This window comes from Loxodonta africana, chromosome 17 (genome assembly GCF_030014295.1).
Source record: "Loxodonta africana isolate mLoxAfr1 chromosome 17, mLoxAfr1.hap2, whole genome shotgun sequence".
Classification (NCBI taxonomy): domain Eukaryota; kingdom Metazoa; phylum Chordata; class Mammalia; order Proboscidea; family Elephantidae; genus Loxodonta; species Loxodonta africana.
In genome coordinates, this window is record NC_087358.1 from 70,305,050 (window position 1) to 70,328,698 (window position 23,649).

At 39.6% G+C, this 23,649-nt stretch overlaps 1 protein-coding gene across 7 annotated transcripts in view; it reads right to left on the reverse strand.

Annotated features, from left to right (window-relative positions):
- The window catches only part of CAB39L (calcium binding protein 39 like), a 195,727-nt gene that overhangs the window by 16,668 nt on the left and 155,410 nt on the right, over positions 1 to 23,649 (reverse strand). For 6 of the 7 annotated variants that reach the window (XM_010592630.3, XM_064270155.1, XM_064270157.1 and 3 more), the window contains 3 exons: positions 16,005 to 16,064; positions 11,786 to 11,851; positions 4,259 to 4,402 (listed from right to left, as the gene is read on the reverse strand). In XM_010592630.3, coding sequence (XP_010590932.2) covers positions 4,259 to 4,402; positions 11,786 to 11,851; positions 16,005 to 16,064 — 270 coding nt within the window. The remainder of the gene's footprint in view (positions 1 to 4,258; positions 4,403 to 11,785; positions 11,852 to 16,004; positions 16,065 to 23,649) is intronic. The other variant, XM_064270154.1, reaches the window with a different exon arrangement.

The window sequence follows — 23,649 nt, forward strand, 5'->3', positions numbered from 1 at the left end:
TAACAAAATGCTACTTATGGCAAGTAAACAATTCAGTTTATACTTTCCAATTTATACACACACAAGTAAACAAGTGGCCAACTAGTTTTAAATGTACCCACACTGTCCAATAGGTGATCCAAATTCTGATCCCCTCAGAGGGCAGAAGTAGGTTATTTCCATTTTGTTACTCATTGAATTCTTCCACACTACTGCATTTTTGAACAAAATTATATGAAACTTGTTCCTGTCTAGGGTGAGGCAGTTAATTGCATGTGAGCTGAAAGTAATCATGAAAGGCATGCAATCTCTATGACATCTTCAGGATGTGATCCCTAGAGGGTCTATTATTTTAAGGTCTGTAGGCATTTTCCAATCCTATAGCATTCTTTTTGTTTCATCCAGTTTTTGTCTATTTTTTGTTATGAAATAATTCTAACATAGAGTACAGGAATAGCCTATCAGACTTCATATTTCCACCATCAGCTCTATCCAATTCTACCATTTTTGCCATACTTGCCTTCAGATTTTTTTTTTTTTTACAGAAAATAAAGCATTAAGAATATAATTTAAGGCTATTGGGTACTTCTCCATGATACCATTTTCCTCCCTCCCCCTCCCCTAAGGTGACCGTTACGTTGAATTTGGTATTTATCATTCTCACGCACGTTTTTAGATTATAAACACACGTATACGGGTTTATATATAGTATTACACTGCATGTTTTCAAACTTTATATAAATGACCTCCTTTCAAAGTGCTTATTTCATTCAATAAAATCTGAGATTTATCCAGAACTCTATTTTTTTAATCCTTTACTATATGCTATTGTGTGAATGTATTACAATTTATTTTCCCAGTCTATTTTTTAGAAATAATTTTTATTGTGCTTTAAGTGAAAGTTTACAAATCAAGTCAGTCTCTTACACAAACACCCATATACACCTTGCTACACACTCCCAATTACTCCAGTCTCCTATTGATGCCCATTTATTTTCTCTGACTTAAAAAAAAAAAATTACCTCACTCTAAATAATGTCACACTAAACATTTTTATTACGTCTCCTTATACACCTGTGCAAAAAGTCTCTAGAAAACTGCCAAAGAAGGGGATTTCAGGGTTGAAGGGTATGCACACCTTCAATTCTTTATATTGTTAATTTAACACTCCAGTGTGACGGTACCAATATATATGGTGTTTGAGACTTCCTTCTGACTGCTCTTCGACCTTACCAAAATTTGGTGTTGTCTGACCTGAGCCTTTTTGTCAGTCTGGAGAATGTGAAGTGCTATCACATTTGTATTTTGATAGACATTTTCATGATTACTATAGTGTTAAGAGGAGCATCCTCATGTATTTATTGGCTAAATAGGTTTCCAGTCCTATGAATGACCAACTTGTATCATTTGCCTATTTTTCTATTGGGTTGTCTGTCATTTTCTTAATGACTTGTCAGCTATATGGATCACATTCTATCCTGACTTTTCAGTTTGCTTACAGTGTTATTTTTGAACAAAGTTTTAAAATTTAATGCAGTCAAATTTTTTAAGACTTTCTACTATGGTTTGTGCTTTTGTTTCGTTTTAAAGAAATTCTTTCCACCCCAACATTATGAAAGCAATCTTCTATTTTCTTTTCTAAAAGTTAAAAATTTTTACTTTTTAACTGTAGGTCTTTTCCTGGACTTTATTTCTGTGTACAGCAAAGGACAGCACTTCCTATATGGATAACCTATTATCCTAGTTAATCATTTCTTCACTGACTTGTAATGCCCCCACTATCGAGTATCAAGTTTCAAATTTTTTCTGGGCCCTCTAATGTGTTTTGTTGTTTTATTTATCTCCTGTGCCAAAACAATACTGTCCTCATTTACTGTTATTGGTGTTAGGTGTCGTCAAGTTGATTCTGACTCATAGTGACCCAATATGACAGAGCAGAACTGCTCCGTAGAGTTTTCTAGGCAGGTTGCCAGGTCCTTCTCCCACAGAGTAGCTGGTGGGTTTAAACTGCCAACTTTTTGGGCTCCCCTTCATTTGCTATAAACCCATAATGAGTCTTAACATCTGGTAGGGTGGGTTCCCGTACCTTGCTCTTCTTCAAAATTATCATAGATAATCCTAGGCCATTGTTCTACCAGACAAGTTTCACAATCAGCTTGTTAAGTTCTAAGCAAAGTCCATTGGGATTCTGAATGGAATTGAGTGGAATTTATAAATTAATTTGGAAACTGAATTGCTCTAGTGGCTTTGGGGGCAATAAAGATCTGGTGGCCAAAAATTCCCTGAGGGAACGAATGGCTTGGCTGGGGGCTGTGGGGACCATGGTCTTGGGGAACATCTAGCTCAACTGGAATAGCATAGTTTATAAAGAAAATGTTCTACATTCTACTGTGCTGAGTAGCGTCTGGGGCCTTAAAAGCCTGTGAGCAGCCATCTAAGATACTCCACTGGTCTCACCCCTTTGGAAGCAAGGGAGAATGAATACAACTAAAGATACAAGGGAAAGCCTAGTCCAAAGGACTAATGGACCACATCTACCACGGCTTCTACCAAACTGAGTCCAGTACAACTAGATGGTGCCCAGTTACCACCACTGACCGCTCTGACAGGGATCACGATAGAGGGTCCCAGACAGAGTTGGAGAAAAATGTAAAACAAAATTCTAACTCACAAAAAAAGACCAGACTTACTGGCCTGATACAGACTGGAGAAACCCCAAGGGTATGGTCCCTGGACACCCTTTTAGCTCAGTAATGAAGTCACTCCCAAGGTTTACCCTTCGACGGGCCCATAAAACAAAATGAGACTAAAGGGGCACACCAGCCCAAAGGCAAGGACTAGAAGGCAGGAGAGGACAGGAAAGCTGATAACAGGGAACCCAAGGTTGAGAGGGGAGAATGTTGACATGTTGTGTGGTTGTTAACCAATGTCATAGAACAATATGCGTATTTAATGAGAAACTAGTTTGTTCTATAAACCTTCATCTAAAGTACAATAAAAAAAAAAAAAATGTGGTGGCCGAAAGATCTACTAAAGTTTTTACTTCTCAAAGCAAGGATCACACACCTTATCAAGTGCCACATCTCCCACTTACAGACTGAAAATGCTATCCTTGAATAAACATTACAGAGATCATAAAAACCTGGAGCTCTCTGAACTCTTAATTCGACTCTAGAGATCTATCCTAAAGAAATAATCCTGAATATGGAAAAAGCTAGCCAGATCCAAGTACTTATAGTAGGAAAAACTCAAATGACCTAAGTATCAATGATACAGGAATATTTAAGTAACTAGGGTAAATATACCCAATGCCAATAAAACTGCAATCTTCTATATGGGATCAAAGCGATGACAGCAACTTGGAAAGGTTAGACAAGAAGCTTACGGGGGAAATGAGTGTCTGTCGACAGTGGAGGAACAAATTGTAAAAGGAGGGTGAGAAAGGCCGCACAACCTGAAGAACGTAATTAGTGTCACTGGACTGTACACATAGAAATTGTTGAATTGGCATACATGTCTGTGTATATTTGTAACAACAAAAAACCCTGCTGGCTCTAAAAACTACATGACAGCAATGGAAATGTTGGCTTAGAGTACAGCATTACATGATAAAATTAGGATAGCAATTGTTTGTACAGTGTGAATAGAGCTGTGGGGAAAACCCCCACACAAGTGCAAAGAAAAAGGAAACTTATGAAGATATTCACCATAGTTTGGTTAGGAGGCTGGGATAACATTCTCTCCCCATTTTTATCCTATTATCCTCTTTTTATCTATTTTCTCAGGTTTCTAGAAGGTGATTTTATTACTCTTATAGCAAAGAAAAATATTAGGGGAAATAAAAAGTGTTATGGGGCTAGTTTTCCATCATAGCAAAAGGTGTTTTAAGATATATCTTTCTAAACAAGTAATACAACTATTACCAGAGTGTCTCTTCAGTGTTCTATTTCAGGTTTAAAAATGTCTATTGGTGAAAACCAAAGGAGTCAGAACCTGACACTCAGGGTTTGGGTTCTAGTTTAATCACTGATTGTTTGAGTACCACCTGTTTTCTCAGTGAAAAAATTAAAATATTTTGAGATGTGAATCAGTTAGCAAACTCTTTAGAAAACAATGGACATCCATTAAAATAACTCTAAAATTTCAGCTAACCCACACAAAATCATTTTATTTTTTCTCAAGTATAAAGAAAAGGTCTTAGTAAAAAGTAGGGAGTTTATCATTTGAAACTAGGGAAAAAAAAACACTCACCACATTATTTCTCTAGCTTGCACTTTACCTTAAAGACATGAAAGGCCTCAAACTGAATATTGGGGCTTTTGTCGCGAAGGAGGTTCATCATTAGCTTCAGGTTCTCGGGTCTGCTGATGTACCTTGTCATAACGGCAAAGTTGTGTCGGTCCAGGATCAGCTCACCCAGCAGCTACAGGAAAACACAAAATCAGAGCCATCATCTGTCTGAGAGTCACCTCATTCAAATACATCTCACCTCTTCTCAGTGGAAAACAAAATATAAATGTGGGTAAGAATGTGTTCATAAACAAACCGAGTCTCTCACGTACATCTTAAAGCTCAGGCATTCCATTTCTACTGCCATTCAAACCCTCACGACCTTTCATCTGAGCTACTGCAACCAACCAACCAACTCATTGCTGTCCAGTCAAATAGACCCTAGAGCGACTCTAGAGGACAGAGTAGAACTGCCCCATAGAACTTCTGAGGAGCGCCTAGTGGATTTGAACTGCCAACCTTTTGGTTAGCAGTCGTAGCACTTAACCACTACACCACCAGGGTTTCCAAGATGCTACAACAGCACACAAAATAGTTTCTTCTTCAATCTTCACCCCTCCCAATCCATTCTCCACTTTATGAAAATCAGCTCTCTTTCTGTCACTAATTCCATTTAAAAGTAAATAAATAAACAAATAAGTCTCTAGATTCCCACTGACCTAGAGAAAAATTAAACTCCTCAGGATGGCATTCAAAGCCCTCGGTGATGTCTGCTGCTTCCCTTTCCTTGTCTCCCTCACTCCGCCTTCCTCGTTCTTCTGCTTCTGTGGTTCCACTCCTCGTGCTCCAACTTCCTGAGAAACCCTTTCCTTATCGCTGCCTGTCAAAGCCCTACCCTCCTTCGAGGACTAGCTCGGATGCTACGGGTTTAGAGAGCCTTCCCTCTTCACCCAGCGGAATCTCCCGTTGCCTCGGTGCTTTGTCTTTGCTCACTTTGCCTGTTTGTGCGAAGCTATCTGTGAGCATGTTTTGAGTGTAAGCTCTGTAGAGGCATGGATCCAATCTTGCTCTCGTGTGTACCCATTAGAGCCTAACTGTGGGGGGAGTATATAGGGGAGATGGGAAATAAAAACCCTACCAACAGACTCCTCTCCATAAAATGTAGAAAAGAAAGCAGTTTTATTATTGAATAAGCATATCCAGAGTACAATATTATACGTAATCCGTGAAAAAGAGATTACACAAATCAAATGCCACCCCGTTTACACAGCCCAGCAGCTGCGACCCATCACACACGCCATCCTCAGGGTAAGGGGACTGGACAGCTGCCTTCACTGCACACCCTGTTACAGTTTGCCCTCATAATGGAGGTAGCCATTTGTTTTAGCTGACTGCCTTTATCTGAAAAATAGAGAATAAAACTGTTCTTATCTCTACGACAAGCAGATGGTTACAACGTGGAGAAAGGCGGCTAGGATAAACTCGCCCAGTGACAGGGAGACACAGTCTAGCTTCCTAGATGTTTATATTTCAAAGGGATAGCTCCCAAATCCTTAAAACACACGTCTGGATTGTAAAGCTGTCAAGAGGCTTACTTAGCTTCTAAAGATACATATATAGACTTCCCCCCTACACACAACCCAAAAGAAAAGGGTTGCTCGTGGAAATGCACTAAGGACGGAAGGCGGAAAGGTCTTGTTCCCTTTTGGGCAACAAGGAAAACTCATTTTTAAATTTACCCTAAAAATTCACACACACACATACACATATAGGTTCAATAAACATTTGTTAAAGTCTGTAATTGACTGAGTTCAGATTTAAGTCACTTCAATTTTTATCACACAGGGATACCTACATATAAGTCCTACCCAACCTATCCTCTAATACAATTTGTTTCCTCAAACAGTTGATTGTGTTAACTTACTTGGTTAATACCACTGAATATTTCAGCCATCACATGTTAATCTATTTTAATTAATACTGGTAATGACAAAATGTTGCATTCCATTATAACACAGAAGCATTATAAAGCACTCTTGTACTTAATGAATGGAAAAAATTCCTATTTTATTTCTTTGAAGTCTACACTTTATATGCCTCATGGTACAGAGCAAAAGCATGCACACCAAGTAGAAACAAAGAAGTTTAAGAATTTAATTTTTTTTTTAAACTGGCCAGAGGTTAAAAAAAAAAGAAAAAATTCCCCCAAGCTTCTTTTGAATTATAATCTTTCTTGGTAGTAATTAAAAGCCAGACTTCTGAAGAAGATAAGAAATTCCTAAGCTGTGTCACATGATGGAAAGGAATTTCTCTGCTAATTATTTTTTACTGACACCAGGAACGTAAGCACCCCAAGAGAGTTCAGCAAAATTTAGAACATAACTAACAAAAGGCAACAGGTAGCCACTGTTCTGAAACTGAAAATAGCCTAATCTTAAACAGTTTATTTATAGGCAATTGTTAAAGTTGTTCTAATAATCTAACCTCTCATTTCCTTAAATTCTGAAACACCTATGTACAAAATATTACAGAATTCAGAGATATAAATGGGGTTATGTCAAAATATAACACATTGCCGCCACAGGCCTCATTCCCAAAAGGAGAAGCAAAGACTGCACCGGAAGTGCTCATCAAAAGAACGTTTTCTAGTGCAGAAAACAGCAAACGATATTTAATGAGTTCAATGTTTCTATATAAATGCATTCCACACTTTTCTTTGTGTTTCCTTGAATGACACAAGACGATCTTAGCAATGTCTTTGCTCATTATCTAGCATCTAAAAAAGCTGAATTGTTAGTAACCATTTTAACAACTTCTGCATTCTTAGATTTGCTTTATTACTTTTTTTTTTTTTAATACTGGCCGACCAGTGCTCTGTTTTACCATATTGTAACTCAAATATTTACAAGATACCCAATGATAAAAGATTTTAGGCAGAAATAGCAGGGAATGTAGTCTGTCCGGGTGAATTAACAAAAAAACAGGAAAGGTACCTTTCAAGTGGTCTGGGGATTTGTAAGTAAGTAGGAAAGACACTCAGTGTGAAAAGGAACGTTTAAAGGAGAGTTTCAGTCCCTCCTGTAAGCAGGCCCTGTTCTCTGCCTGGTCACAGGGAACAGCAGGCACCTACAGCTGGGCAAACACCGTAAGGTGCAGGGAGGCTGGGCTGGTGGAGAGCAGGCTGACAGGCAGCAGCAGCAGCAGCCGCAAGGAGGGAGTCCTCCTGTCTCCCCTTTGCTCCCCCCGCATCTGCATAACTTACTGTACCAATCACACATTCACTGAGTTAGCAGACTCCTATTTTATTTATTATCTTTCTTTATTGTGCTTTAGGCGAAAGTTTACAAATTAAGTCAGACTGTCATATAAAAAGCCATATACAGCCTGCTGTGTACTCCCGGCTGCTCTCCCCTTAATGAGACAGCACATTCCTCCTCTCCACCCTTTATTCCCCGTGTCCATTCAACCAGCCCCTGTACCCCTCTTCCTTCTCCTCTCGCCACCAGACAGGAGTTGCCCACATAGTCTCAAGTGTCTACTTGAGCCACAAAGTTCACTCCTCGCCAGCATCACTGTCTGTCTTATAGTCCAGGCCAATCCCTGTCTATAGAGTTGGTTTCGGGAACTGCTCCTATTTTAAAATTCAAATGCATCCTGGAAGAAATAAGTCTAATCCATACCCTAGTCCCAAATATTTACTTAGAATAGATCAACACCTTCCAGACACTGAAGTCTGGGAATAGTGATGAGAAGAGAGATATTTATTTATAGAAGTTATTATTTTTTCTTTAACAAATATGTATAGGTCAGGCTCTACTCTGACTGCTTTACAAATACTAACAGGAGAACAGGACGAGGGGTTGCTGAAGATATCCTGAGAAGAAATGAGGGCAAGGGGCAAGTGAGCAGGAGGGGAACACAGGATAGTAGCAAAGAAAGAGCAAGGACAGTCACTGTTGAGTCTATCCCAACTCATGGCAATTCCGTATGTGTTAGAGAAGAACTGTGCTCCAGACGGATTTCAATGGTTGATTTTTGGGAAACAGATCACCAGGACTTTCTTGTAAGGCACCTGTAGGTGGACTCCAACCTTTGGGTTAGCAGCAGAGCATGTTACTGTCTACACCACCCCGGGACTCCTTGTTCTTGTTGGAGCCCTTCATAAATACAGGGTTCTCTGCCTTAGGAGCACAGCGTGGCAAGAGGATGTATCCTTGCCTTCAGCTGCCCTTCATGAGCTCTCTGGATGTGGGAGAGCTCGGCCTTGAAGGCACTGCCTTCGCCTGGAGGTCAGTTCTAGGGAAGCAGACAGCAGCATGTCGTTTTTTCCTAGTCCATTTCTTCATAAAGGGAAAACTCAATAAACATTGTTGAATGACTGGCTGGAAATAGTTTATTCACCTCTCCATTAGCCAGGAAAAGCTGGAGCAGTGAGGGCACAGGTAAAGGGCAAAGGAGTGACAGCTAAGTCAAAATCACCGGTAAAGTGAGTTTACAGAAGTGTGGTACAAACAGACTTCACTTATTGCCTTAGGCTAAAACTGTTCTGATACATTAAAAAAAAAAAAAAAAACCCATATAGAACCAGTTATTTTCTCTTTCAGTTCCGGTGGTTCTGTTTGGTTTCCTTGAGAATGCCTATCTCTTTTTTTTAATCCTAGTTTTGTTCATGCAGTTTTCCTGATTTCCTTTAGCTTTTTGTCTGTGTTTTCCCTCAGTTCTCTGAATATATTTAGAGCCAGATGCATTGTTCTATGAATGCCATCACCCCAACATGCAAAAATAATACAAGGATGATATTTACCAATCTCAAACACCATCTAAATTCATTGATGAGAAACAGCCAATATATGGTCATCTGTTAAAAGCATTCTTACTCTTCAGACTATACAAGGAGGACAGCCAAGGGCAGAGGTGCAGCTCTGTCCAACATCCTCCCCTCTCAGAAGCTTACTCGCCTCCCCTGGGCCAGAAGGCTGCTTCCAGGCATCTTTTATCAATGGAGGGAAAGCCACACAGACAGATGTGGTGGCACTGTTCTACTGGGCTCCCTGTCTGCCATAATCAGGTATCTGTTGGTATCACGAAAACTCAAATAGCAAATGCCATCTAGATACACATACATACACTGCAGTGCAGTGAATTACTTAATATGGCCCTTCTAGCATAACCTTTGTAACTCCCACCAATTGACTGGGTGAGGACTATGCAAATGAGGTGCTTGTGGCCCACAAGGGGATTGGAGAGATTATTAATAATGTAAATAAGGTGCATGTTACCCTTGTGGGGGGTGGAACCATGTAAATAAAGTATTCGGAACCCTAACAAAGGAATCGGTCAGTTTTTCCATCCTGCTAGGCTTATGATGAGCTGTTCCAGAGGTTGGAAGAGAGGATCTCAACACCACCAAGAAAGAAGTGACAGGAGTAGAGTATGTCCTTTGGACCTAGGATCCTTGTGCTGAGAACCTTCTAGATCCAGGAGACAGACAGAGGAGCTGTAACATGGGAGACAGTGGTATGAGATGCCAGAAATCAGGAGACCAGCACAAGATACCTGCAGTGAGGCTTCCCAGCCCACAGAGTGAGGAAGCTGAGTGCCTTCGGGCACAAGTCTTACTGGTGGAGTGGGGTGTCTCCAGGCATTTATCGGTAGAGCTAAGAGAGCTTTGTAACACTTGCCCAAGCAGGGCAGAGATGAGGCCGAGGGGCCGGAGAGAGGCATTCCTGTGGGCACAGCTGAGAAGAGGCTGTCCTGTCTGAAGAACTGTATCCTGGGCATTCCTGAACTTGAATTGCAACCTGTTACTTCCCTTAATAAACCCCATGATTGTGGATACTGTCTATGAGCTCTGTGTGGCCACTGCAGTGAATTATCAAACCCAGCAGAGAAGCAAGAGAGTGCCATGGGAGAGACAGTTGGTACCAGAATTGGTAAAAAGGGCTGGTAAGAGGAGGTATGTCTAAACTCTGCCTCACAGGACTCAGGTTGGGCTGCTGATCTTGATTCTCCTTCCCTCTTGTGAAGTTAGAGGGGGTCGGACACCCCCACCATGCCATTTTTACACACATACACTCACCCCAGTCATCACTTTCTGCTTAACTTTTCTTTTCAGCACTTATAACCACCTGAAATTATATATTTGTTTGTTTATTTGTCTATTTTCTGTTCTCCCCCAACAGAATATAAGACCCATAACGGTGGGATCCACAGAGGCAGGATTTCACTTTATTCTTGGCTGTAATCATAATGTCTGGAATATAGGTATGTAAATACTTGTTGACTAAATGGAGGGTCCTATCACCTACCTTGCCACGCCACACACCCCCAATAGCTCATCCAACTAAGCTATTAACATATCATTTAGAGTTGACTTGATTTTTTTCCCTAGCTATATCCTCTTTCCAGACTGTTTCAGTGTGGTCTTGGCAGTTTTCTTGGCAGAAAAGCAAAGTTTTGGATATTTGACTATATAGTCTTCTCATATATTTGTTTGTTAGAGTTAGGTTTTTTATTCTTTCAACTCTTAGGGAATGACTGTGTTTCATCTTTCAGAATCTTTACTGTAAATGTAATTGGAGCGTGTCATGGTAAGTGGTGGAGGTGTTCGAAACGACCTACAGTAGAGTCTCGGCTAGCTAGAAAGCTCTGGGGTTGGGACCAGCAATGCTACATGGCACAGAAGATTCTTCAGAAAAAAACACGTCACAGATCTGGGAGACAAGTGCTCCCCATAAAACAGAAGCCTCAGAACAGCTGAACTCTATAAATCCCATTTCATAGTGACCCTATAGGACAGAACAGAACTGCCCCATAGGGTTTCCAAGGAGCGCCTGGTGGATCGAACTGATCTTTTGGTTAGCAGCCGTAGCACTTAACCACTACGCCACCAGGGCTTCCTATTTCATAGTAGAAGGTTGTTTTCCCTCTCAATTAAAAAAAAAGATACTATGCATCTGTCAATAACTGTGCTTACAACTTACAGGGCATGTTTTATTTTTGCATTTCGTGTGTCATATTTCGTCCTCGTTACCTTTTCCTCTCCTCTCTTCTATAAAACACCCCACCACGTCTAGTTTACAGAGATGTATAAAAGACATAAGGGCATTTATTTCTGTCTACTTTGTTTCAAGACATACCGTAAGAGGATTATAGGAGAATCTCACTGATTCTTCCTTATAAACAGTAATTCATTTCTTAACTTCACTCTAAGAGTAATTTCATTTCCAGAAAACATCCCCTAGGAGAAAACTGTGGCTTTACTTAAGCTAGCCTAGGCTTGGTTTTCTTCCTTAACAGAAATATGCTAAATTCTCCTACATCATGTACTTTTCGTTTATATCGTTACTCCCAAAAAGTATTTGAGGCAGCTAAAGGGCACTTACATTTTTTTTTTTTTTTTGGTACAAAGAACAGTCATAAAAACATAAAGCATACTTTTTAAGTTACAAACAAAAAGAAAGCTTTAATTTTTTTTTTTGTTTTTACTTTTCCATTAATAAGCTAATCGTTTGGTAATATGAGTTTTTCTTACATTAACTTACAAGGACTGTATCTTAAAGAATATTGATATTACCTTCAAAGATTGTCTTTTAGTGACATAATTCTCAGACTGAAGCAATTTCTCATAATCTTCAAAAATCTAATGAAAAGAAAAGAAATATTAAAGCATAAAACCAGCAGTGATTTCTCTGTGCTAGGTTTGCCTGGTGTCTCACGTCAGAAGTAAATTCCCAGTCCTCTAACTCAGCGCAGCCTGGCTGCTGTGCTTTGCACCTGAGGCATTTCAGCCAAACTGCTCCCCACTGCCCACAGGCAGGCTGTCTCCCATCCTCTACACAGAAATATACTGGGGGGAAGGACATCAAGTGATGCAGGAGACATCCTTCTCTATTTTATCTGAGTTCTGCGTGTTAAAAACCAAGTACGAAAATGGGGTAACTATGAGTTCTCCCAATAAATTATTTTGAATAAAACATCTATTAAAACTTGCAAGATAACATTTTACGTCATTTTAAATAAATCTATATATTTAGTAGCCTTGCTGGTAGCTATGAAAGGAGCTCTGGCAACACAGTGCTTAAAGCACTCAGCTGCTAACCAAAAGGTCAGAGGTTTGAACCCACCAACCCCTCCATGGGAGAAAGATATGGCAGTCTGCTTCTGTAAAGATTTTACAGCCTTGGAAACCCTATGGGGCAGTTCTACTCTGTCCTGTAGCGTCTCTATGAGTCTGAATCAACTCGACGGCAATGGGTTTATTTTGTTTTTGGTAGTAGCTATGACCCCAAAACAACTGGGGAAAAGATTAAGTATATCAGGGCTTCCCTTGGGAATTATAAAGAATCAAAGCTGCCAAACTTATACAGTGAGCAGATAGCAGGAATGAGGTGGCTCTCTGGGGCACTTCCACTCCCACCGGAAGCTGGGGGCCCCTGGGATTTGAGGCCCCCCTCCTTCCTAATGTGGTCCCCAGTCATTCCTTAGGCCTGCATTTCACATAGGGTATCCAGACTCTCAGACAATAAGGCGGGAGGAGGAAGCCCTGCAGAGGGCTGAAGGCAAGAGTTCTGAGGGCAGGAACTGAGAGGGTGGAAAACAGTTCAGGTCCTCAGAGCGCCGAGGGTGAGGCATGTGTGTGCAAGTGTGTCTGATGTCGGTGAGTTGTGCACAATGATGATAATTCTGAGAGAGAATTAAGAGAGTGAAAAGTAAACAACAACAAAAAAATATATATACATATATGGAAACCCTAGTGGTGTAGTGGGTAAGTACTATGGCTGCCAATCAAGGGGTCAGCAGTTCGAATCTGACAGGTGCTCCTTGAACTCTGTGGGGCAGTTCTACTCTGTCCCATAGGGTCACTATGACTTGGAATTGACTCGATGGCAGTGGTTTTTTTTTTTTTTTTATGCATATAATCTCACATTATAGCCACAGTAATTATACTTTTTATGATTACTTATTATTATTTTTATTTATTCTAATTGTTATAGAACACAAGGATGATTTGGTGGGTCATAAAACATATCAGACAAATCTTGAGGAAAATTTTAATTACAACAATAAAACACAAATACACGTATGAGGTATGACTGACTCCCCAAGATGCCGGTTTCATTATTTTAGAGTCATACATCGTGTGCTCCAGCTTCATGGTTTACTGCTAAAGAAATATGAGATTCAAGAGGTAAGACACGTATGAGGGTGCAGGTCCATGCAGCAGGCTCAGTGCCTGTGGAGCTACATGCAAAAAGTTACATTTAGATACAAAGGTAAAATTAGGTAAATAGAGCCACAGAGAAGGAGTTGACCGTCTCTCAAATTATTGCCAATTCTCCCTGAATGCGAAGCAGTACTGCACAGCACACTTACCTCACACATTCTATAGGAAAAACTAGTAGTTAATAGTCCAGACTTGGTTATTTGCTCTCTTGTTGTTGCTGTTGTTAGGTGCCATTGAGTTGGTTGCTGTTGTTAGGTGCATTGAGTTGGTTCTGACTGTACATACAACAGAATGAAACACTTCCTGGTCCTGCACCATCTTCACAGTGGTTATGCTTGAGCCCTTTGTCGTAGCCACTGTGTCAGTCCATCTCCTTGAGGGTCTTCCTACTTTTTCACTGACCCTCTACTTTACCAAGCATGATGTCCTTCTTCAGGGACTCGTCCCTCCTGATAACATGTCCAAAGTATGTAAGACGAAGTCTCGCCATCCGGGAGCCTTCTGGCTGTACCTCTTCCAAGACAGATTTGTTCATTGTTCTGGCAGTCAATGGTATATTTAATATTCTTCACCAACACCATAATTCAAATGCGTTGATTCTTCTTCGGTCTTCCTTATTCATTGTCCAGCTTTCATATGCAAAATGAGGCGACTGAAAACACCATGGCTTGGGTCAGGTGCACCTTGGTCCTCAAAGTGACATCCACGCTTTTTAACACTTTAAAGAGGTCTTTTGTAGCAGATTTGCCCAGTGCAATACAGCGTTTGATTTCCTGACTGCTGCTTCCACGGCTGTTGATTATGGATCCAAATAAAATGAAATCCTTGACAACTTCAATCTTTTCTTTGTTTATCATGATGTTGCTCATTGGTCCAGTTGTGAGGATTTTTGTTTTCTTTATGCGGAGGTGTAATCCACACTGAAGGCTGTGGTCTTCGATCTTCATCAGTAAGTGCTTCAAGACCTCTTCATTTTGAGCAAGCAAGGTTGTGTCATCTGCGTAATGCAGGTTGTTAATGAGTCTTCCTCCAATATGCTACCTTAGCCCCCTTTCATTTTATTTTTATTATAAATGTAACTTCTAATGAGGTCTTTCCTTAACATTCTATCTAGTGTGTGTAGTTTCTGAACAGCCAACCAAACTATAACAACAGTTCATTTCCTGCATTTAAAAATATGCCATTTTCTTTTACTCTTGACACTTTTGGATGCCTCCCTTCACGCTTTACACTTAAATAGAAGTATTCCAATTGATTCCATAGATATTTTCTTGGCAACTTTATGATATCAAAATCACTTCTAATTTAATGATCATATTGCTAATTCTTAATCTTAAATCAAAGGAAAACCAACAAACTACGACGAAAAGAGACAAATTTCTGTGATTTGGTTGTGTGAAGACATACTACTGACAGGTAGGTATTCGATATCTTCCCGTGGTCTGGGAGTATATTAGAAGCTTCGTCTAAGGTAGAAATGGTTCAGAGACTTTTTGATGATTACTATTAGTGTTTGTTGACCACCAGTTATCATATGCCTATTGTGTGCCTGACTTTCTACCCATACTCTGTACAGTTGGGAAGGCATGAAGTAATCACCAAAATTACATTTTTCTTTGTAAAATATTTATACAAATATAATTTCAGAAGCACATTGCCAGGCCTGTCTTCCAAGGTGCCTCTGGTTGGGTTCGAACTGCCAGTCTTTCGATTAGTCCAGTGCTTAAGCCGGATTCACTGTTAGAGATGAGAAATATTTTCGTGGTTTTACTAGCAGATAAGACTAATTATCAACCATGTAAAATAATTTATTTTACCAAGAGTGAGGGGCTCTTCCATTTAGATTTACCTGCTGTCTCTTAAGGGTAATCTGCCAGGAAAACTAAACCTGTTGCCATCGAGTTGATTCTGGGTCACAGCAACCCTATAGGACAGAGGAGAACTGTACCATAGGGTTTCCAAGGCTGTAATTTTCTAAAATAAATTTTTATTGTGCTTTAAGTGAAAGTTTACAAACCAAGTCAGTCTCTCATACAAAAACTTTTATACACTTTGCTATATACTCCTAGTCGCTCTCCCTCTAATGAGACAGCACACTCCTTCCCTCCACTCTCTACTTTCCCATCCATTCAGCCAGCTTCTGCCCCCTCTGCCCTCTCATCCAAGGCTGTAATCTTCATGGAAGCAGACCACCACATCTTTCTCCCATGGACAGCTGGGGGGTTCAGACCTCTGACCTTTCGGTTAGCAGTCATGTGCTTAACAACTGCGCCACCAGGGCTCCTAAGAGTAACATGGGTGCTCTTAATTCAGGATCAAAGTGAGAAGGTTCTAGTCATTTCTTGGAGCTTTGGAGTACAGAAAAAATGAGATGAGAAAACCCTGACCTCCTGCCATTCTCGATTTTCTATACTTTCCTGATGACTTGGTTTCAAGTTATGTAGGTAAATTAGGGGTATGGCTGGTTTCCATGTGGATAATACATGGGAGTTGGTACTCCTAGGCTTAAGAGGAGGGGAGAAGGAAGGAGAGAAAATGAGGTAAATTAGTTAAAATGATTTCTACTTACAGTGTCATAATTTTGTTCTAAAAAGTCTGCTACCAACACTTTATGTCTGGTTAGTAAATCCTAGAAAAAGAACAGCCAAGTGAAACAAAATTACTATAGCTCATAAATTTTATGATCTGTATTTTCTTCTAAGGTTTTATAAATCCATTAATTTGAAACATATATAAGTTTTGAAAGAATATTTTCATTTATGCCACAAAATTATTTCTACTAGTATGTTGGTTTAAGATATGGAATACAAGTTTGTTTCATGTTTAAAAACAAAACCAAAAAACACCCCAGTATTTTAAATTCTTACCATCCTTAGATTTATGACAGAAATAATTTAACAGGTGAAACAAATGGTACCTAAGAGATGAGTTTATAGTATATTTCTTCAACCCATAACTCTACACTGTGAGTGTAACATGATAAAGCAAAAAAAAAAAAAACCAAACCCATTGTCATCGAGTCGATTCCAACTCATAGTGACCCTACAGGACAGAGTAGAACTGCCCCACAGAGTTTCCAAGGAGCACCTGGTGGGTTCAAACTGCCCACCTTTTGGTTACCAACAGGGTTTCCTGTAGTATGATAGATATTCAAATAAAGTTTATGATGATCTTTAAAAATGTCATTAAGAACAAATCATTTTTTAAAATAATTTTTATTGTGCTTTAAGTGAAAGATTACAAATCAAGTCAGTCTCTCACACAAAAACCCATATACACCTTGCTACACACTCTCAATTACTCTCCCCCTAATGAGAGAGAGAGACAGCCCGCTCTCTCCCTCCACTCTCTCTTTTTGTGTCCATTTCACCACCTTCTGACGCCCCCCACCCTCTCATCTCCCCTCCAGGCAGGAGATGCCAACATAGTCTCAAGTGTCCACCTGATCCAAGAAGCTCATTCCCCACCAGCATCCCTCTCCAACCCATTGTCTAGTCCAATCCATGTCTGAAGAGTTGGCTTCGGGAATGGTTCCTGTCCTGGGACAACAGAAGGTCTGGGGGCCTTGACCACCAGGGTCCTTCTAGTCGCAGTCAGACCATTAAGTCTGGTCTTATGAGAATTTGGAGTCTGCATCCCACTGCTCTCCTGCTCCCTCAGGGGTTCTCTGTTGTGTTCCCTGTCAGGCCAGTCATCGGGTTGTAGCCGGGCACCATCTAGTTCTTCTGGTCTCAGGATGATGTAGTCTCTGGCTCATGTGGCCCTTTCTGTCTCTTGGGCTTGTAATTCCTTGTGTCCTTGGTGTTCTTCATTCTCCTTTGATCCAGGTGGGTTGAGACCAATTGATGCATCTTAGATGGCTGCTTGCTAGCGTTTAAGACCCTAGACGCCACTCTTCAAAGTGGGATGCAGAATGTTTTCTTAATAGATTTTGTTATGCCAATTGACTTAGATGTCCCCTGAAACCATGGTCCCCAGACCCCTGCCCCTGCTCTGCTGGCCTTGGAAGCATTCAGTTTACTCAGGAAACTTCTTTGCTTTTGGTTTAGTCCAATTGTGCTGACCTCCCCTGTATTGTGGGCTGTCTTTCCCTTCACCTAAAGTAGTTCTTATCTACTATCTAATTAGTGAATGCCACTTCCCCACCCTTCCTCCCTCCCCCCTCGTGTAACCACAAAAGAATGTTTTCTTCTCAGTTTAAACTATTTCTCAAGTTCTTATAATAGTGGTCTTATACAATATTTGTCCTTTTGCAACTGACTAATTTCACTCAGCATAATGCCTTCCAAGTTCCTCCATGCTATGAAATGTTTCACAGATTCCTCACTCTTCTTTATTGATGCGTAGTATTCCATTGTGTGAATATACCATGATTTATTTATTCATTCATCCATTGATGGGCACCTTGGTTGCTTCCATCTTTTTGCTACTGTAAACAGTGCTGCAATAAACATGGGTGTGCATATATCTGTTCGTGTAAAGGCTTTTTTCTCTAGGATATATTCCAAGGAGTGGGATTGCTGGATCCTGTGGTAGTTCTATTTCTAGCTTTTTAAGGAAGCACCAAATCGATTTCCAAAGTGGTTGTGCCATTTGACATTCCCACCAGCAGTGTAGAAGTGTTCCAATCTCTCCACAGCCTCTCCAACATTTATTATTTTGTGTTTTTTGGATTAATGCCAGCCTTGTTGGAGTGAGATAAAATCTCATCGTAGTTTTGATCTGCATTTCACTAATGGCTAATGATTGTGAACATTTCCTCATATATCTGTTAGCTACCTGAATGTCTTCTTTAGTGAAGTGTCTATTCATATTTTTTGCCCATTTTTTAATTGGGTTATTTGTCTTTTTGCAGTTGAGTTTTTGCAGTATCATGTAGATTTTAGAGATCTGGTGCTGATGGGAAATGTCATAGCTAAAAACTTTTTCCCAGTCTGTAGGTAGTCTTTTTACTTTTTTGGTCAAGTCTTTGCATGAGCATAGGTGTTTGACTTTTAGGAGCTCCCAGTTATCTAGTTTTTCTTCTGCATTGGTAGTAATGTTTTGTATACTGTTTATGCCATGTATTAGAGCTCCTAATGTTGTCTCTATTTTTTCTTCCATGATCTTTATCGTTTTAGATTTTATATTTAGGTCTTTGATCCATTTTGAGTTAGTTTTTGTGCATGGTGTGAGGTATGGGCCTTGTTTCATTTTTTTGCAGATGGATATCCAGTTATGCCAGCACCATTTGTTAAAAAAGACTGTCTTTTCCCCATTTAACTGTTTTGGGGCCTTTGTCAAATATCAACTGCTCATATGTGGATGGATTTATGTCTGGATTCTCAATTCTGTTCCATTGGTCCATGTGTCTGTTGTTGTACCAGTACCAGGCTGTTTTGACTACTGTGGCAGTATAATAGGTTCTAAAATCAGGTAAAGTAAGGCTTCCCACACTGTTCTTCTTTTTCAGTAATGCCTTATTTATCCGGGGCCTCTTTCCCTTCCATATGAAGTTGGTGATTTGTTTCTCCATCTCATTAAAGAATGTCATTGGGATTTGGATTGGAATTGCATTAAACGTATAGATCACTTTTGGTTGAATAGACATTTTTATACTGTTAAGTCTTCCTATCCACGAGCAAGGTATGTTCTTCCACTTATGTAAGTCTCTTTTGGTTTCTTGCAGAAGTATACCGTAGTTTTCTTTGTATAAGTCTTTTACATCTCTGGTAAGATTTATTCCTAAGTATTTTATCTTCTTGGGGGCTACTGGAAATGGCATTGATCTGGTGATTTCCTCTTCGATGTTCTTTTTGTTGGTGTAGAGGAATCCAACTGATTTTTGTATGTTTATCTTGTATCCTGATACTCTGCTGAACTCTTCTATTAGTTTCAGTAGTTTTCTGGAGGATTCCTTAGGGTTTTCTGTGTATAAGATCATGTCATCTGCAAATAGAGATGCTTTGACTTCTTCCTTGTCAATCTGGATGCTCTTTATTTCTTTATGTAGCCTAATTGCTCTGGCTAGGACTTCCAGCACAATGTTGAATAAGAGTGGTGATAAAGGGCATCCTTGTCTGGTTCCTGATCTCAATGGGAATGTTTTCAGGCTCCCTCCATTTAGGGTGATGTTGGCCGTTGGCTTTGTATAAATGCCCTTTATTATGCTGAGGAATTTTCCTTCTATTCCTATCTTGCTGAGAGTTTTTATCATGAATGAGTGTTGAACTTTGTCAAATGCCTTTTCTGCATCAATTGATAAAATCATGTGATTCTTGTCTTTTGTTTTATTTATGTGGTGGATTACATTAATTGTTTTCTAATGTGGAACCATCGCTGCATAACTGATATTAATCCCCTTGGTCGTGGTGAATTATTTTTTGATATGTTGTTGAATGCTATTGGCTAGAATTTTGTTGAGGATTTTTGCATCTACATTCATGGGGGATATAGGTCTATAATTTTCTTTTCTTGCGGTGTCTTTACCTGGTTTTGGTATCAGGGATATGCTGGCTTCATAGAAGGAGTTTGGGAGTATTCCATCCTTTTCTATGCTCTGAAATACCTTTAGTGGTAGTGCTGTGAACTCTTCTCTGAAAGTTTGGTAGAACTCTGCAGTGAAGCTGTCCAGACCAGGGCTTTTTTTCATTGGGAGTTTTTTGATTACCTTTTCAATCTCTTCTTTTGTTATGGGTCTATTTAGTTGTTCTACCTCTGTTTGTGTTAGTTTAGGTAGGTAGTGTGTTTCTAGGAATTCATCCATTTCTTCTAGATTTTCAAATTTGTTTGAGTATAATTTTTCATAGTAATGTGATATGATTTCTGTTGTGTCTGTTGTAATATCGACCATCTCATTTCTTATTCGGGTTATTTGCTTCCTCTCCTGTTTTTCTTTTGTCACTTTGGCCAGTGGTTTATCAATTTTGTTGAGTTTTTCAAAACGCCAGCTTTTGGTCTTGTTAATTATTTCAATTGTTTTCGTTTTCTATTTCATGTAGTTCAGCTCTAATTTTTATTATTTGTTTTCTTCTGGTGCCTGTGGGTTTCTTTTGTTGCTCTCTTTCTATTTGTTCAAGTTGTAGGAATAATTCTTTGATTTTGGCCCTTTCTTCTTTTTGGATGTGTGCATTTATTGATATAAATTGGCCTCTGAGCACCGCTTTTGCTTTGTCCCAAAGATTCTGATAGGAAGTATTTTCATTCTCATTGGATTCTCTGAATTTCTTTATTTCATCCTTAATATCTTCTATAATCCAGTCTTTCTGAGCAGGGTATTGCTCAGTTTCCAAGTGTTTGATTTCTTTTCCCTGCTTTTCCTGTTATTGATTTCCACTATTATGGCCTTAAGGTCAGAGAAGATGCTTTGTAATATTTCAACGTTTTGGATTCTGCTAAGGCTTGGTTTACGACCTAATATGTGGTCTATTCTAGAGAATGTTCCATGTGCACTAGAAAAGAAAGTATTCTTGGTTGCTGTTGGGTGGAATGTTCTGTATATGTCTACAAGGTCAAGTTGGTTGATTGTGGCATTTAGATCTTTCGTGTCTTTATCGAGCTTCTTTCTGGATGTCCTGTCCTTCACCTAAAGTGGTGTGTTGAAGTCTCCTACTATTATTGTGGAGCTGTCTATCTCACTTTTCAGTGCTGATAGAGTTTGTTTTATATATGTCGCCGCCCTGTCATTGGGTGCATAAATATTTTATATGGTTATATCTTCTTGGTGTATTGTCCCTTTAATCATTATATAGTGTCCTTCCTTATCCTTTCTGATGGATTTAACTTTAAAGTCTATTTTGTCAGAAATTAATATTGCTGCTCCTGCTCTTTTTTGATTGTTGTTTGCTTGGTATCTTTTTTTTCCATCCTTTGAGTTTATTTTGTTTGTGTCTCTAAGTCTAAGGTGTGTCTTTTGTAGGCAGCATATAGATGGATTCTGTTTTTTAATCCATTTTGCCACTCTCTGTTTCTTTACTGGTGCATTTAGTCCAGTTACATTCAGGGTAATTACGGATAGGTATGAATTTAGTGCTATCATTTTGATGTCTTTTTTTCTGTGTTGACAGTTTCTTTTTCCCATTTGATTTTATGTGCTGGCTAGATTTTCTTTACATATTGTCCTTTCCTCATATTTGTTGTTGTTCATTTTGTTTCTGCTGAGTCTGTATTTCCCCCTTGTGTTTTATTTTGATGAGTAGGATAGTTTGTCTCCTTTGTGGTTACCTTATTATTTACCCCTATTTTTCTAAATTGAAAACTAACTTTTATTTCTTTGTATTGCCATATCTTCCTCTCCATATGGAAGGTGTATGATTACATTTCTTAGTCCCTCTTTAGAATTTTAATGTTGTCTTCTTTTATATAATAACACTGCTGTCACCCTGTTTTGGGCTTTTTTTGTTTGTTGGTTTTTAAATCTTGGTTTGTTTTTTTGGATTTCCCTGTCTGGGTTGACTTCTGGTTGCTCTGCCCAATGTTCTAGTCTTGGGTTGATACCTGACATTATTGATTTCCTAACCAAAGAACTCCCTTTAGTATTTCTTGTAGTTTTGGTTTGGTTTTTACGAATTCCCTCAACTTGTGTTTATCTGGAAATGTCTTAGTTTCACCTTCATATTTAAGAGACAGTTTTGATGGATATATGATTCTTGGCAGGCAATTTTTTCCGTTCAATTTTTTAAATATGTCATCCCATGGCCTTCTTGCCTGCGTGGTTTCTGCCGAGTAGTCTGAGCTTATTCTTATTGGCTCTCCTTTGTAGGTGACTTTTCGTTTATCCCTCGCTGCTCTTATAATTCTCTCTTTATCTTTGGTTTTGGCAAGCTTGATTATAAAATGTCTTGGTGACTTTCTTTTAACATCTACCTTATGTGGAGTTTGATAAGCATCCTGGACAGATATCTTCTCATCTTTCACAATATCAGGGAAGTTTTCTGCCAACAAATCTTCAACAGTTTTCTCTGTATTTTCTGTTATCCCTCCCTGTTCTGGTGCTCCAATCACTCGTAGGTTATTTCTCTTGATAGTGTCCCACATGATTCTTAATGTTTCTTCATTATTTTAAATTCTTTTATCTGATTTTTCTTCACATATATTAGTGCCAATTGATTTATCTTCGAGTTCAGAAATTCTAGCTCCTACTTCCTCAATTCTGCTCGTCTGACTTTCTAGTGAGTTATCTAATTCTGTAATTTTATTGTTAATCTTCTGAATTTCTGATTGTTATCTATCTATGGATTTTTCCAGCTTATTAAACTTTTCATTATGTGCCTGAATATTCTTTCCAATTTCTTCAGTTGCTTTATCTGTGTGTTCCTTGCCTTGTTCTGAGTATTGCCTCATTTCCTTCCTGATGTTCTGAAGTGTTCTGTATATTAAACTTTTGTATTCTGCATCTGGTAATTCCAGGAATGCACGTTCATCTAGAAGATCCCTGGATTCTTTGTTCTGAGAGCCTGTTGAGGTGATCATGGTCTGTTTCTTTATGTGACTTGATACTGACTGTTGTCTCCGAGCCATCTATAAGGTATTGTATCAGTTTATGCTCGCTTACTGTGTCGTATCTGCTTGCTTTGTTTTGTTTTGGTATACCTCTATGGGTTGCTTGAGTGAGCTGGCTTGATATTTTCACCTTTGGAGCTCTGACGTCCTGACCCCAGCTGGCTAGAGCTGTTATCAGGTACATCAGTGTAGGAGTCCATTCAGTTTTCTTGTATGAATTCAGTTCAGGTTTCCAGGTAGCTGATATCAAGTGTATGATACAGGCTCTGTCATACAGCCTTAGAGGGGCAGGCGTGATTGGCGTATATACCAGTATCTGATTGCAGCAGGGGGTCATGCTCTGAACAAGGCAGGGGGCTGAGAACCGACCCCAAGTGTCTCTGAGGAAAATGCATCTCTGTTCCCTAGAGCATGGTCATGGGTGGGTTCCGCAGAGAGACCATGGGCACCCAAAGTTTTTGGTTGTAAGGACTGGGAGGTACCAGTTATCTCTGGACCCCTGTCGCGGGTGGGTGGGTGACCTGAGTGGAGCTACCAGTCCTTAGCTTCCTGACGTGGGTCGGTGAGGACCTTGTTTAATAGGCAGAGGAATATCAAACCTCAAACACCCACCTCTCCACTGAACAGCTGAAATGGTTGGAGTTTGCCAACAAGGGCCTGTTCTCCTGAAATAGGCCCACACAGGTCCATGTAGAAGGGTAAGGTGCTCAAGGTCCATGGACGGTTTACGTCTG